At 31.9% G+C, this 16773-nt stretch overlaps 1 protein-coding gene across 3 annotated transcripts in view; it reads right to left on the minus strand.

Annotated features, from left to right (window-relative positions):
• Positions 1–2910: 2910 nt before the first annotated feature.
• Positions 2911–16773, minus strand: part of SPOCK3 (SPARC (osteonectin), cwcv and kazal like domains proteoglycan 3) — a 292271-nt gene continuing 278408 nt past the window's right edge. For all 3 annotated transcript variants that reach the window (XM_053911986.2, XM_053911985.2, XM_053911984.2), the window contains exons 8-11: positions 14651–14872; positions 8077–8139; positions 5616–5753; positions 2911–3272 (exon numbers count right to left, since the gene is read on the minus strand). In XM_053911986.2, the coding sequence (XP_053767961.1) occupies positions 3103–3272; positions 5616–5753; positions 8077–8139; positions 14651–14872 (593 nt within the window). In that variant the 3' untranslated portion in view covers positions 2911–3102. The remainder of the gene's footprint in view (positions 3273–5615; positions 5754–8076; positions 8140–14650; positions 14873–16773) is intronic.

The following is a 16773-nucleotide window of genomic DNA, read 5'->3' on the forward strand; positions in this document are numbered from 1 at the left end:
CATGCCTATGCATCAGAATTCTACTTTAAAAAAGAACAAAATGTTAGCTGTTTTCAATTTTAAAAAATGCTCTTTTAAAATTCTGAGTTTTTTCTCCTTTAAAAAAAATTTTTTTTAAGTACAGTTGTCTCCATTTCCCACCTCCCTCCACTCCACCCCACCCCACCCATCCCTGCCTCCCACCCTCTATCCATGTGTCCTTTGGCTTTGTCCATGTGTCCTTTCTACATGTTCCTTGATCACCCTTCTCCTGCATCTGGAGAGCAGTATGCTAAGGAAACAAGACAGGTAGTGAAAGACAAATACCATGTGATCTCACCTATAAGCAGAACCTGAACAACAAAACAAACAAGCAAGCAAAATCTAAACAGAGACATTGGAATAAAGAACAGACTGCCAGTGACCAGAGGGGTGGGGGGAGAGGGATAATGGGTAAAATTCTGAGTTTTTATATATATAAGAACCCCTCTTAAGGGTTCAAAACACATTGCTTATTCAAATTAAATCTAGAAAAGAGATTTGCTTGATTTTTTTTCCAATGATAATGCAATTACATTATGTTATGGGCTAGACATAAATATATTGCCCATCTTTTACTCAAGAATAATAACTGCTTAACTATTTTCTTCTCTAATAAAACTACAGCGCTTAGAATATAGCCTAGGTTATATTAGGTGTTTAATATTGATTTAATTTTATTTAACCAGAATCTAAGAAAAAATAATCAAGAGATCTAATGGATATCACAAGTAGACTTTTATACACATATTTACAAATATACAAGTATATATGCATATAAAGTTTAATAATGTAAATATTTTCAATTTTATACTTACTGTTGAGTTACTTGATTTCTTGAGAGCTTGCTTGAGTCATTAAAAAAATTGCTTAACTTCAAGCCCACTATATTTGCTATTTTAAATTTATTCGCTAAAACTCCATAAAGAATTTAATCATTTGCTTTTTCCAATCAACCTACATTATATTTTGTGATGCCTATACATTTATTAAATAAAGTTATTCTATCACTCTTGAAAATGCTGTTGCTATAGAAATTTAGCTAAATATGTTAAATATAATACCACAAAAGTAGATTTTAAATTACCACCCTCACCAAAGAAAATGATCTACTTGCAACACGATGACAAATAAAAAAATTAAATCAAACAAACAAAAAAAGTATTTTTAACATGGGTAGAAAAACAATATCCAAGATGCCAAAAGCTCTGAATTTGAAATTTAAAACTTTAAACCATTTCCTGGCTAGTTTATAATATATTTATTTTAAAAATCAAGGAGTAGATTAAGAACACTTCATGCTGCCTCGTTGGTGTGGCTCAATGGATTGAGTGCCAGCCTGCAAGCCAAAGGGTCACTGGTTTGATTCCCAGTCAGGGCACATGCCTGGGTTGTGGACCAGGTCCTCAGTAGGGGGCACACGAGAGGCAACCACACATTGATATTTCCCTCCCTTTCTTTCTCCCTCCCTTCTCCCCTAAAAATAAATAAATAAAATCTTTTAAAAAACTATATAAAAAAGAATGCTTTATGCCACTATTTATACCATAGAAAATCATTAAGGAACAGTTTAATTTGGTTACAAGATTCTTTATTTTGTAAACTATACATAAACAGTAAAAAAGAAAATGTGTTTTACTTTAAATATTACATAAAGTCAACATTAAAGTTTCTTTTTTTGGTGTGTATTAATCAAATGCAAATAATCCACCAATTTTACTTTCAATGAATTGTATATCGGGAAACCAGTTGATCCACTGTTTAAATTATAATAGCAATGTGAAATATTCAACATTTTTTCATTTTTATATGGGCACAAAACCATAGGTCTGATATACTTAAAGGTGATGGTATGCCGAAAAGTCTACACAATTAATTAACATGCTAACTTAAATACAGCAATTAAAGTATTCTTTGTTACAGTTAAATCTTAAATGCTAGTCTACACAATAATCATAAACAAGTCCACATGGCAATTATGTAACAATAGAAAAAAGAAAGAAACACATTCCATTCTTCATTCCAGCAGCAGTACCTTTATTGGTATTAATTTGTTAGTTAGGTGTGCTTATATATTGTCTAATATCCTATATTGGTGTGCATGCTAAAACCTTCCTATTTCTATTTTGCAAGGCACCATACAATACGTTCTCTAAGTTTCAACACTAATAACAAAAATGGTATAATTCTTAGATTAAATGCAAATTCTCTTCTAAAATAGGAAATAAAATAAGAATTAAGATTTTTAAATTTGACATTGGTCATATGACAAACCATATGTGAAAATATTATTTAAATTAAATATTTCCCTTTGTCTTCCTACTTTAAATTCTGCACCCTAAGTTGCTGGTCAGAAAGATAAAGAAATCTAGAAAGGTAAATAAATCATGCCATTTAAGAATATTAAAAAAAAATATCTACATGAGACTGCTATCCAAATTTTAAAAAATCAGAAGGAACAACTAAGTTTTTAATTTTCAGAATCCATGGTTTTCCATACTTGCCATTTCTAAAAATATCCTGTCATATCCAGAATAACTACATAATTAAAAACACCATTATTAATGTAAACATGACTAGGACTCATTTTTCTTACCCTGTGTGGTATCCCCTCACTCATCTCTAGGCTTGGGAAAAATGCTACTTTGGAACTGCAATTAAGGACATGCATATTTTCATAAAATCCTGGGGACCAATGTCACCAATAAGTTATTATAAATTTAATTTAAAATATCTCTCAGAAACATAACACATACGACCTCAAACTCTGGTAGTTGGTTTGGGGGAGATTTACATAGTTTGTTCTTATTAAAATTTGTTTATATCAGTAGCTCTTCATAATTTTCTTCCATCTGGCTAGACTTCACATGTGTTTTCTTTTTCTCTAAGGCATATAAAAACTCAAACTAAGTAACTCATTTAAACATGAAGTTCTATGACTTTAGCTGCAATATTTGAAATAATTATACAAAATATACGTGAGTTTTAGAATCATTTTGTTTGGGAGCAAAAAGGTAGTTAGTTTTCAATAGGCTATCACTTTGTAAATAATAGAAATATTAAATTTATTGATCTCAGCTCTCATCAAATGTAGCCATCATGATCATCACCATCGTCATCATCATCCCCTTCATCTTCATCATCATCTTCAATTTCATCTTCATCATTCATAATATCATCTTCATCATCTTCATCGTCAGTCCATTCATGGAAATCCCCACTTGCAAAATCTCCAGAGATCTCAAAATCAATAGCTTAAGAAAAACGTAAATATTAATGTCATTTGAGTAGTGAAATACTTTCTGAAAAATATAAGTTCTGATAAAAATTGAAGCAATTAATAAAATTTTAATTTGCTCTTTAGCTTACTTAACAAAGGTGAAGAAGAATCCATTCTCTACTATTTGTTAAGATGCATGTGCTAAAAAACAGAATTGTTACTGAGGTCTGATGCGTAAGATTTCCAGCTCAGGAATACTGATCTCAGCCCAGTTTTTTAGAGTCCGTGTGAAACTTTGAATATGACAAAGAATTAAACATTTCTTCTACTACTATACTAAATAAAATAATTGCCCCACAAAGTTCTTCAATTCCTAATCACTGCATGTGCAAATATGTGACTTTATATGGCAAAGGGATTTTGCAGAAGTCATTAAATTGAGGACATTAAAATAAGTAGATTATCCTAGATTATTCTGTTGGGCCCAGATCGTCATTTGGGTCTTTAAAATCAAAGACCCTTTCCTAGATAAAGTTAAAGGGAGAGCTGACTACAGAATAATGTTCAGAGAGATGCAATGTCGCTAGCTTTGAAATTGGAGGAAAGGGTCCACAGGCTCAGGAATTTGATTAGCCTTTAGAAGCAGGAATCAGATCCTTCTCTGGAAGCTCCAGAAGAAATGCAGCCTTGAAAAGACCTTGGTGCTCCTCACCAGGAGACCCATGCTAGACCTCTGACATATAAAACCACAAAATAATAAGTTTGGGTGGTTCAAGCCACTAAGGCTGTGGGAATTTGTTATAATATTAAATAATGGCAACAGAAAACCAACAAAGCTAGTCAGTATTTTTTTTTAAATATTTAGAAATATATATTACTATATATGGAGGTAATAATACACATATTACTTTGTATGTATTTATTTTTAAATTTCTCCTATGTTAATGTGTGTTTATTTTCTACCCTTTGTAATGTCTTATAATTCTCTGGTAGTTAATTATAATATACCCTATTAATGTAACCCAATATTTTTAATTTGATCGATTTTATAATACAACACATTGAAATTCATATCTTATGTGAATAAAATGTTTTTTCATTCTCCTACTACATGTATTTTCTGGGTAATTTCACCATGCTAAGAAAAATCAGAAGTCATTCCCAAAATAATTTTTCTGTTTACTTATCATCTCTATATAATTCGTCTCTATATCATTTTATTTACAACATAAATTAAAATTATTTTCACTGGCATCAATGATAATTGAAGTAATTAATAGTGCAACTAGTTCAAACTACATATTGTAAAGACATGTACTATATACATGTTAAAACTATGATAGGTAGTTATTCAGTACTACTTTATCCTATTTAAATCTATTACTGGTGGCCAGAAAATGAAAACAAAACTACTAAAAACCTTATGGAATAAATGAATGCTGAACAGGCATATTAGCATTAAATGAGATTACATGTATATCTTTTACCATTTATGTACTTCTAAACAATCATAAGTCTAGCAAACAAATATAACAGTTTAAATTTTACAAAAAACAGAAAACTCAACATTTTCTAAAGTATAGGGCAGACCAAATCAGTTTTCATTTTTGGTCATGTGTATTATTTGAAACACAATCCATTCATTCTTAGTGTGTGTGTGTATGAGCTTGCATGTGTTTGTGTGTGTGTGTGTGTGTAGCAAAATAGCTTTTGTATGATTTCTCCATAGCACAAACAAAAATACTGATTTGAAACTTGTATTCTGGAAAAATATTTTATGAAACAAAAAAGATGCCACATTTAAAACTTTAAAATTCATGTATGTTATGCTTTAATGTAATTATACTATTTTAGCTTAATATATAAAAAAGATTTCAAATGTTAATTATAATTACCCTTCAAATAATTAAACTATATTTTTATCATGCAAACATAAGGAAACAAGCTCAAATAGCTGCAGTTTATGGACCTTTACTTTAAAAACCCTAGTTTTTCTCTCACTGGTGAGACTACGTACTCACAAAGTCAACTTCTCCAAAGGCATGCGGAAAAAGGGGGTCACACACTGGGGTTAAGCTGACTTGGATAGAATGGATGACAAAGGTTTGACTTGCCTCAGAAAAAAACAGAAGGTATCTAACACCTTTTCTGCACTTGAAGTAGTAAAAGGCACCTACCTTGTAATAATTATCCCTTAAAATGTCTAAATGATGCAATTCCATTTATTAATTACACAAATTTTTAATATGCTAGGAGTCTTTCCATTACTTCTAGTTTTGCATAGTGCATCCTCATTAAGCGCTTGAACAAATAAATGAGATTCTTCAGTACTTATCCTGTGCTTGAGCCATTACTAAGGAAGTACCCAATTGCTTACCGCAACCGGCCACTCCATTTGTTCTGGACCCCATGACTTCGTTTCCGTATCTGTCCACACACCAGCACTGCCCCAGACTGCCATGGCACTGCGTTGGCTTGTAGTAACCGTCTTCATCACATAGGGGTATGTACTGTCCTATGAAACGTGCACACATGAGGGGTAAGTTGTGTTCCCTTTTGATAGCGATCAGTTATGCATTGATTCATGAAAGACAAACATATATGGGGTTTCCACTCCAGGCCATGAAGCTGGCCATTATAATGAGTTGCTTACACTTCTTTTGTCAAGCAAATTTACGCTGCAAAGGTTACTGTTTGGAGAGGTATAGTACAGAATGAAAATCTGATTAATGGCATTCATATTAAGTCATCCAGTCCCCTTAGCATGGCACACCAGGTCCTTCACCATCTCATCTCTGCGGACATTCTATTTTCAGCCACATATTTAAGCTCTTTCTACATCAAGCTGTTTTCCACAAATTCGATACTGCTTCATCTCCGTATTCATCTTTTTCTCACCTGGAAACCCTCTCCTTTCCTCCCTCTTCCAATTTAAGACTTGCCTTAATATGGAACCCCCTCTTAAGCTGTAGAACTTCTGATATGCTTCTTCCATTGTGGGTGTGTGTGTGTGTGGGTTGTCTTTAAGTGAGGTAGAAAGAGTATTATGAAAACTTGACATGCACTTCTGTGGATTAAAAGGCCAGCAAAAATAAGGAAAATTTTCAATATTCTTACTCTATTCTTATGAAAAAAATGCCATTATTTGACATATTAGTCATAAAAAGTTAGCAGGTATAATTAGTGTGACCATTTAATTTAAACTTTAGGCAAATATACTTTGAAAATGGAAGAGAACACTATTTAAAGTTACGCTAGAAATTCAGATTCAACGAAAACTGCACTTGCAAACTGGGACAGATGGCACCCTACACTTATATAACAATTGATTGATGTTCAGACAAGTGCCACTATCCTGTCTAAATTAGAAACAAAATATGTAAGACATTCAGTATTTCATAATAATGATTCTTACTAGTATTTTTATTATATACGAAGAATAAAGGTGACTCCTCCCAAATGGGAACTAAATGTTTTTATTTTTTTTATAATTTTAAATAATCAAAGCCTGAATTTCAATACATTTTTGTCACTAGCAAACTCTGATCATGTCTAAAATCAATTTTAGTTGAATTTCAATGGCTTTTCCCACTGTACATGGTTAAACTTTGATTAGTGGAAACGAACAAACCAATGTATGAATGTAGTTTTTCCTTCATGAGCTACAATATGTGTGCATTTAATAAGAGTTAAGAGAAATATGACACATAGTGTTTCTCATCTGTAATGCTTCATATCTAAAAAGGCTTTATTACAAAAACTTTTAATTTTGAACCAACAATTCCCAAGTAATATAAAAATTTTTCTCTTCTAAATATACAATATTGTAATTACAAAAGCAGCACATCATCATATAACACAGATTAATCAGACTAAAGAACATTATAAAGTTTTGAGCCACTAAATACACAAGGACATTAATATGCACTTAAGAAATTGCATATGTGATGTTCTGAACTGGGTCCTAAGATAGAAAAAGGATATCAGTGGAAAAACTCCTAAAATCCAAATAAAGTCTGAGGCTTAATTAATATGATTGTAGTAATGTTAGTTTCTTAAATTTGACACATATATAATGGTTATGTCATATGTGGTGAGATGGTAACTTTCGATGAGGCTGGTTCAATGATATATGAAAACTATATACTGTCTTTATAATTTTTTAAATAAAAAATTATTCCAAAGAGTTTATTTTAAATTGTATACTTATAAGAATAAACAAAATATTTTTATATAAGAGTTTAATATTATAGCGTTGGGTAGGTGAAATTTGTAATTATCTATCATCGATTGATCTAATGATTTAATGTATACATTAACTCACTAAAAGTGAGTAAAAGGTGCTAATGAAAAACACTAAAGAGTGTGTTCAAATTTTCTTAAGGTATTCGGGACATGCTTTTCTCTCTCTCTCTCTCTCTCTCTCTCTCTCTCTCTCTATATATATATATATATATATATATATATATATATATATATATATATGTGTGTGTGTGTGTATACACACACACACACACTTAATTCTTGAGTTGTGAATCATAAAATTAGAATTGAAGTGTCTGCTGATACTTTAATTTTATCATTGTTTAAATCTCTTTCTTTTTTTACTTAATAGCTCTCAAAATGAACATTATATTAGGGTAATAAAACAGACATGATACTTTTCAATATATAAGAGAGTAAAAGTAAATTTAATGGCTTTGAAAAACTTCATAAATTTTGTTACTGAAATTTAGAGTAGTCTATCTTTGTTGGATTAATATTGATTTTATGCTGCTGTTTCCCTGGGGCTATTTATGTAAGCAATAAAGACTTCAGAAGAATGATCTATTACTCACCTAGGAGCTTCTTTATCCCTTGCCGCTTCTGAATGTTGCTGAGCTCCGTCTGGCAAGGTGGGTCTGCAATGACATTAAAAATGTTACTTCAAGGGTTATAATTAAATGATAAAATATAATTTCTATGATATCAAACTTTAGTTAGTCCATACATGGTTTCGGAAAACACATATTACATATAGTTATTTTACTTTTGGAGATACATACATATAAATACATGTGTGCCTATCTATCTATGTGTATAAAATGATAGAGAGAGACTTTCCTGATTAATATTAGATTATCTTGGTTTTCCTCTGAATACTGAATTGAATGAATAAAGAGAATGGTATGAAATACTTACTATATGATTAAAAATTGATTATTATCACTTGTTTTTAAAAGGGCCATCAACTCAGCAATGTAAACCAACTGATGGACAGTCGCCCAGAAAAATAACGTCTTGTTTCCCCCTCACTTAGAACATTTTCTATGATGTAGACACACAGCTTTGCATTGAAAAAGTGATCTATGAAAACGTTAATCCTTATTTCAAGTTATATATACATATATAATATAGTTATATATTATAACTTTGATAATATATAATATTTGATAACATACAAAATATACAAAATAAAATTTGATATTGAAAAATGTTGTCAGGCTTTGGTCTTTTTATTTCACCCAATGCTTCAAGTGCACAGGGATGGACAAAAGGAGGGAACAATTCCATGCCAAAGTGTGCTACGTATAGCAAGCAGACTGCAAGAATGTGTCAACAATGAAGGGCAGCAATTTGAGCACTTATGGGATTGTATCTAAGAGCACTCTGCCACTGTGACGTCCTTTTGAGTTAATAAACTATTGTAATAATCATAACCTGCATGTCTCTTTCCATATGAACAACTGTAAACCTACTATACCAACCCCCGTATATGCAATTTAGAAATCGGACATAATAAACAATTTTTCATAAGTCACACTAAAAAAAAAGCTTGAAACATTAAACCAATTTGGAAATAAGAATTTGCCTATTTTTCCAACTCAATCACTTAAAGGAGATGATTTTTTTAGGAGTATAAAATTCTAAATAGACACAATACAGTTTGATTTATATTAGTATTATGCATAATTACTTATATTTTTACATATGATATATATCCTTATCTAAAAATAGTGCAGTATAATCATAAAGGTTTGAAACAGCAAAACAATAAACTAGTATCTACTTCTCCTACACTACAACTGTTTAGGAACAAAGCGAGGTATAATTAATTCAAATGATTTCAAAATTCTTTAATATACTGATCTCATAACATTCAGTTATTACATTTGCATGCAAGTAAAGTGGAATGAACAAATGAGACAAAGTGTTTAATATATATTTTATAGTTTAATATGTAAGACCAAAAATGTTTTTCTTTGGGGAATCCAAACTGTGAAGAAAAAGTAATTTGTTTGAAAAGACTAAGCAATTCCTGGTTGTTCTTTTTGAAATGGGTCCAGTCGACCACTTTGTTTGTACTAATAACCTTGTGGGGCTCTTATATTAAACATTAAAAACAGGAGTCAAGTTGTATAGTAGGGGCTGTAGAGTAGGTAACTTAAAATCCACTGCCCTCCAAATACGAAATTTAGAACCAAGAAGAATGATCTTAGCTGGCTTCAATATTGAAAGCAATTCTTCTAACTGCTAATAGCTAGTTATAAAAACCTAATATTTCTTATATGTTCACTACTGAATTGCCTAAAAACCCAGATGCATTTGAATCTGACTTAATTCATGAACTAATTGAATAAACCTGATTACTAGTCCTACAACCTCTGTATATAAAAACATTTTAAGATTTCAAGAGAAATTATGACAGATTAAGCTGTTCAACTACACATAATACTTGATTTTTAATTTTTTTTTGTTATTTAAAAGGCAGCTGTGCTTGGCCCTTAAGTATACTTGGAGTGCTTAATTGAGATGACATCTGTCATTTAAACTCACTTACAAAGAACTGATCTAGGTAAAGGATAGTAACCCAAATAGTTGCAGGAAGGTTTAAACACGATTAGGCCATGAATAGTTAGCTTAGGGTATACACACAAATTTATTTCACAAGACGTACTTTTCTCAACATGGTTTACTACCTCATAGTGTTTTAACTTTATGGGAAATTCTGATTTTATATGCCTAAAATTTTATGAGGATCATGCATTATAAATGTAGGTTTTTAATAATTTTATTTACAATTTATGTACCAATTTAATGATAAATTTAATAATTAAATTTACAAGTAATTTTTTCCAAATATTAGTTAATAAAAAGAAGAATGGAATTTTTTTACTAGTTAAATTTCAAAATGTTGTTTTTGAAAATAACATTGTTCATTATTTTGCATTCTTCATTTAAAAACTCACACCTCTAAATTGGCACCATTCACATATGATTTATATTAGAATTTTCAATAGAATGATAACAGTGCAGTTTCATCTTCCCACACAAATCTGAACTGAATAAAATGTCACTGGGAAAAATAAATACGGGGATACCTGTCTGTTTACAATAGTTCTGGTACACAAATGTGTCTTATACTCACAACTAGTCACTTCTGAGGAGTATATTTTTATCAGTTGCCAAATGAAAATAGAGTAGACATTACGAAGGTTTCTGAGTGACTCTCTAAGTAGGCAGCATATGGCTTCCCATGCTGTGCCCTGCACAGCTCCAAGGGGGTGCCATGAACTTCCACTGCAATATGAAGGGTGCCTGGAGTTGTATACCAAGGCCGCTCGCTGCCTTGCCTCTCAGAAAGCCACTGTCCTCATTCTCTTTTTTAAATCCATATTTTATCATTCACATAGCCTCACACAGAATGGATAAACTTGAATAACTGTATTACATTTATTTCATCAGTGGAAATTTTAAATATTCATAATACTAGAGGATGAAATTCTCACTCTTTAATGTCTTTCATCTGATAGGAAAAACATCTTTTGTAATATAATATACATGAGCAACACTTTGATATCTCTTCCTATATATTATTTATATAAATAATCTCTAAAAATAACACCTATTTTCATTGTAATCCAAAAGAAAAACTGTTGGACATTGTTGACTGAAATAGACTTACTGAATAGAATTTGCCAAGAAATTGTACAGTGATGTCTCTATGGCATTTCAATATAATTACCTTGTAAATTCAGAATACAGAATTAAACCTACTATGACAGAAGTCAAAGATTCTAGTTTCAAATACCAGTTCTTATACTCATTTCATAATTTGAAGTTATTAAAGATCAATAAACTTCACTCCTTGGCCATAAAATAGGAATAACAATATTTTCACAGGGCTATTTGAATAATAAATAATTTTACATATATGAAAGACTAGATGGACCTGAATAAAAATTAGTTTCCTTTTCTTTTTCCTGGATCTTACATAATAGGATTTTAAATGAAATGCCAACTAATTATTTATTTACTTTTTTAGAGTATAGGTTTAGAATATAATTTTATGAAAGTAAATTATTAACTCCTAAGGTAACCAAAATCCCCAATTAATATTCCTTCTACTTCTTTCAGGATTACTTAGAAAAAGAATTTTACAAACTACAATCACAGCCATTTTATAGTGCTTAATTGTCATTTCAGAAAATTAGTCACAGAAACAGATGTGTATTTCAATGAATACTAGGGGGGACCCAAAAATAACTGGAATTATCTTCTGGAGGGCAGGCCCGTTGTAGCACAAGCTTCCCCTGCTAGGTGGGTGTTCTAGGAACCCATCTGTATCTGCGTACCAGCTCACATTGTTATGAGGGGCTGCATCCCGCTTCCGTGAAATTTGTTTCTGAAGACTCTTTCAATGCATTTGCCCATTTCGTGATGGGTGATTTACAAGCACACCTGCCCACACCATGCTGAGTGTTTAGCAGTTTCTGACCCAAAATGGCATGACCCCCTTGCCTCACCCTCCCTATTCACCCAATATTGCCCCAAGCAACTCCCCCTACCCATGAAAAAAGTCCTCAAAGGGGAACGTTTTGCTGAAATCGAAAAGGCAAAACAAAAAATGGAAGAAGCACTAAAAGTCATCAAAATTGACGAGTTCAAAAACTGTTGTGAGTAGTGGAAAAAACATCTTGATAGGTGTATTGCATCAAATGGAGAGTACTTTGAAAGTGACTGAAGTTTAAACATGTAAGAATAAATACACAATTTTTATAAATAAATTCCAGGGGTTTTTTTTGGAGGATTCTCCCTTGTATAAGATTTTTTTTCCATTGGAAGTCTGCAAGTGTTTCACTTCCTTGAACATTTAAATTCTAAACCTCATGTATTAACATTGAAATTAATCTTACTAGTTTTGAAAGGTATTTTTTAAAAACACCATTAGTTTTCCAGCTATTTCTAACACTTTATAACTATAGTCTTGATTGCAGTTTTAAGTAAACCTGGATTAATAACACCCCATTATATACTTCTCTCTTTCTTCATATATATTTATTTCTTCATATATATATATATGTATACATATATACACACACATATATAATCCCTTGTTATGCAATAAAAATTCTTAAGTTTACTATGGAGTTAAAACTTAACTTCTTAATTTATTACATTAAACAAGAATTTCTTGTTTATTAGATAAGCAGGGAAACTTTCTTTTATAAGGTAAAACATTTGAATAAAGTTTTTAAACTAATGGTTATTCTTTCTTATTAAATCACTTACTGCACTGACTCGGTGTCAGTTTCGCTTCTGTAACATGTTCTAGCACACAGAAGTGATGAACATCATCAGCCAAACTCTCTGAAGCTTTTAGGAAGTCTTATAATTCCTTTTACCATTTTGGGTATTCTTTAGTTATTTTTTTTTCTACTATATATTAAATGATCTCAGAGAATGACTTCATGCAACTATTAAGAATTTAACACTTTGGGGAAAAGTGCTTAATAAATGAAAAGTATGCAAAACAAAAAATTGGGGGATGTTTAATCAATTCCACAAATATTACTGCAAAATTCAGAAATTTTTAAAGATGTAGGCACTTATTTATAACAAAACTTCAGAGGGATTCAGAATATTTTTGTGTTCACTTATAAATACTTAACCACACTGTCGTAAGATTCAAGAAAAAAATAAAACAGCATTTTTTTTATTATAACAAAAGACCACATGTCTTGTTACGGTAGTTTACCGGGATTTACTTTTTTCTTCTTTAAATCATTTCAATGTATAACAGTCATTAAAACTAGGATGTAGTTCTTAAAATGTTCGATCACCAGAAGTACTATGTCATAATAAAGTCAGCATGTGCTTGTTTCAGTATGTGTGTGTGTATGTGTAAGCAAATTTAAGTTATCAACTTTGCTTACACTGGTTTATTATTGATAACTCTACAAAACCTGGTGTCGACTCTGTTATTACCTTTATTGATAATCATTTCATCCATACTTACTGAATTATTACTAATTCATGAAAAAGTAATTAAGATACTAAAATGTCCTACATAATGTGTTAGTTTCCCATATGAAAATCATTAATATAGTTTAAAGTTGCTTGTTCATTCTATTAGCCATCAAAATTTTGTTATATTCTTTTTTTTGTATCCAGATTTGTTTTATTTATTTATTTATTTTTTAGTTCCACTTCTTTTATTTATTTATTTATTTAATTTTATTTTTTTATTGTTATTCAATTACAGTTGTGTGCCTTTTCTCCCCATCCCTCCCCCACCTCCACCCTCCCCCTTGATTTTGTCCATGTGTCAAAAATTTTTAAATGTGTGACAGTATCACATTAGACTAATTCCCAGTTTGTTTTTGTAAAATTAGCACCAAATTACACATTTCAGAATTTCCTTACTTTCTCCCAAACTTTATCATAATGTGATTTTTTGGATCTAGTTCCCTTACATAATTATAATTGTCACGTGATTGAGTACATAAGCATAATTCCCATTTTGCATTATGTTATCATTTTGTGAGAAAGAAAAATGAAGAACTAGCACCACCCCAACTGTTCAGGTTATTTCACTTCTTCCAGAGAGATCAAGACACTTCCTTGTCTGGTAAAGTTTTATGGAGCTAAGCTATTTAGAAAGTTTGAAAGACAAAGTCCTTTTCAAATCAGATGAGTTCAAATAACTTCATGGTGAGTGCCGTGGTTCACTCAGCTCTTTTAATAAGATCATAAAGCAGAACATTAAAACTCTGTTGTATAGTGATAAAAAACCATTTATTTTACACCATGGGCAACACAGATAGTGAATTAATTTTAATGATTACTTTAAATATCGATGCTCTCATAGCTCTATGTGCTTCTTGGTGGTTGATAATGCAAACTATAATGAAGTATATTAATTTAAAATATTAATTACTCTTTTTCATCTTATTTAGCATGTTTTGCATGCCTAGCAGAATTATATTGTTCAAAATGCTTATTTGCCTTTTTATTAAACACTCTAATTAGAAAAGCATCCACCGAAATGAATGGCATATAGTGTGCAGTTTTTTTTTATCATGAAGGAATGGTGGGTAAAAGTTGACATGCGGGTCAACTATCTGCATCTGCAGGGGTCCCATCTTTTACCTTGCTGTCTCTGGAAGCAGTAGCACCATTCGTTGTTAGATATCAAACTGTCCTTGTACGTGTCACAAGAATTGAAGAATGCCTTCGTACACTGTTCATTCTTATCAAGGTAAATGCTCCCGAGCTCTGACTGGTCCAACAGCAGATCATAGTTTGTGTCAAGTCTGTTAAACATCCAGCCAAGTGAATCCTTGCAAATTGGCAAAATACTAGTATCAAATCCTAAAGGCAAAGACAGAAAATGATTAGTTATATCTGAAAGTTGCCCTCAGCAGGGATCAAAATAAAGAAATATAATAGCAGTTTGCTGAGGGTATGGTGCAAGAATAATCACAAATATAGATATTGTTATTTAGGATTTAATTTTTGAATCCTATTTAGCACTTTGAGGATGCTGGGATTAAAAATTAGATGGGTATTCACTCCAGACTTGACAAATTCAAAGTTTCACCACCTTTCTGGAATGTATTAATATTTTAAGAACATATTTACCGCTTCTTATCTGTGCATCACCACGCTAGGCAATGGAGATAAGGTAAAAGGTATTTATGATACTTTCATAAAAGTGTACAGAAAGAAATTCAGTGATTTATTTTGATTGTTTACATTTTTCTTTGTAAAATTGTTGGTAGAATCAAAACAGAATTCTCTCAAACACATCAACAGCAAATATAAATTGCTCATTTCATATTTAATTTCCAGATCCTGACTTGGTTCTGGAATACGGGGTAGAAAAATGTGGATAAGGCCCCTAATACCTTGGACCTTACTTTTGAAACAACATGGACTGAAGTATTGGCTGAAACTGTTTCTACCAGATGTCGTCATATGCTCAGGGATTACATGACAAAAGCAACCTGTATTAAAAAATATACTAACTTCTGCATAATCATTCAAAGAAAGTGAGTTCTTGGAATGACATTCTGGTATGCATCCAAACCACACCCTCCCTCCCAATCTCTTCTCCTGGGAAATGGAGGAGCCTGATGGTGATATACTGACCTTTATGAATAAAAGCTATGGGGTAAAGAGGGAAGAGCAATTACCTTCTAGTGAGCATTCAGAGTTAGTGAAGAGAGGCTATCTTCTCCACTTACTTATTTAGAATGGAAGACTCAACGGTTTGTTCTCCAAAGTTTAGCATGGAGAACTCTAAGAGAATCCTAGTAAAGTCTACAGTGTCTGCAAAAAGGAAAGATGGACATCTGACTTCCAGGTGAATATCTGCCTGTCTACTTTTTACTAGTCCCATTATTGCCAAAGTGGGAAAGATAGGTGGAGTACAGCCACTCTGACCAAAGACAAAGACTGCCCTGGGATTCAGTCAAGGCCTGACGGGCCACCCTGTGCTGGGGTGGAAGGGAAAGCCCAGAGAAAGTGAGCAGAAGGCCAGCAGCTATGGATTCACTAACCCGTGTTTCCTGTTAAGTGACAAGGGGTGGAGAATCAGTGAAGAGATAATAGAGCCTTAAATTCAAGCCAATGCTCTGGACCGTCTACTCAGAACAATGAAGAATGACTGAAAAGTTAAAAGCAGACAGTGGCATGATCAGACTTTTGCTTTAAATGGAAAACATGCTCTGTCATGTGTGTAATGTGGGGGCAAGTGTGGAAGCTAGGAGGCCCTAGGGAGTAACTCGAATAGCCCAAGTGAAAGAGTTATGGGATTGCTGTATCACATCTCCACAATCGCTTGAGTTTACTATGACTGGTCATCAATCTTTAACCCCTAAATTTTCACATTCTCCTTGCCCAGCTTTTATGATGTACCTTGTAAAATCCTTGTTGATTTCAGTACATTCTTCCTTCTTATTTTTGTCAATTATAGTGTGAAAGAAAAGTATCTTTAACCTTTCAATAATTTTTGTAGCTCTACTTTGAGAACTTATCTTATAACCCAGGCATTAAAAAAAAGGTTATTTCTGAAAATAGAACGTTCACAGATATTTAACAAATGTTAGACAAAATAGAACTAAGGGTTTGCCCTTTATGTTAAGGGGATATTAAATTCCCATGGAGTAACATGCCTGCCGAATGATCAATTTGATGAAATGTAATAATGTTTTAGATTGAGAATGTCAAGGAATGTGATTTAAATTAAAGTTACTTTATTCTATTGCTAC

Source organism: Desmodus rotundus, chromosome 9 (assembly GCF_022682495.2).
Source record: "Desmodus rotundus isolate HL8 chromosome 9, HLdesRot8A.1, whole genome shotgun sequence".
NCBI lineage: Eukaryota > Metazoa > Chordata > Mammalia > Chiroptera > Phyllostomidae > Desmodus > Desmodus rotundus.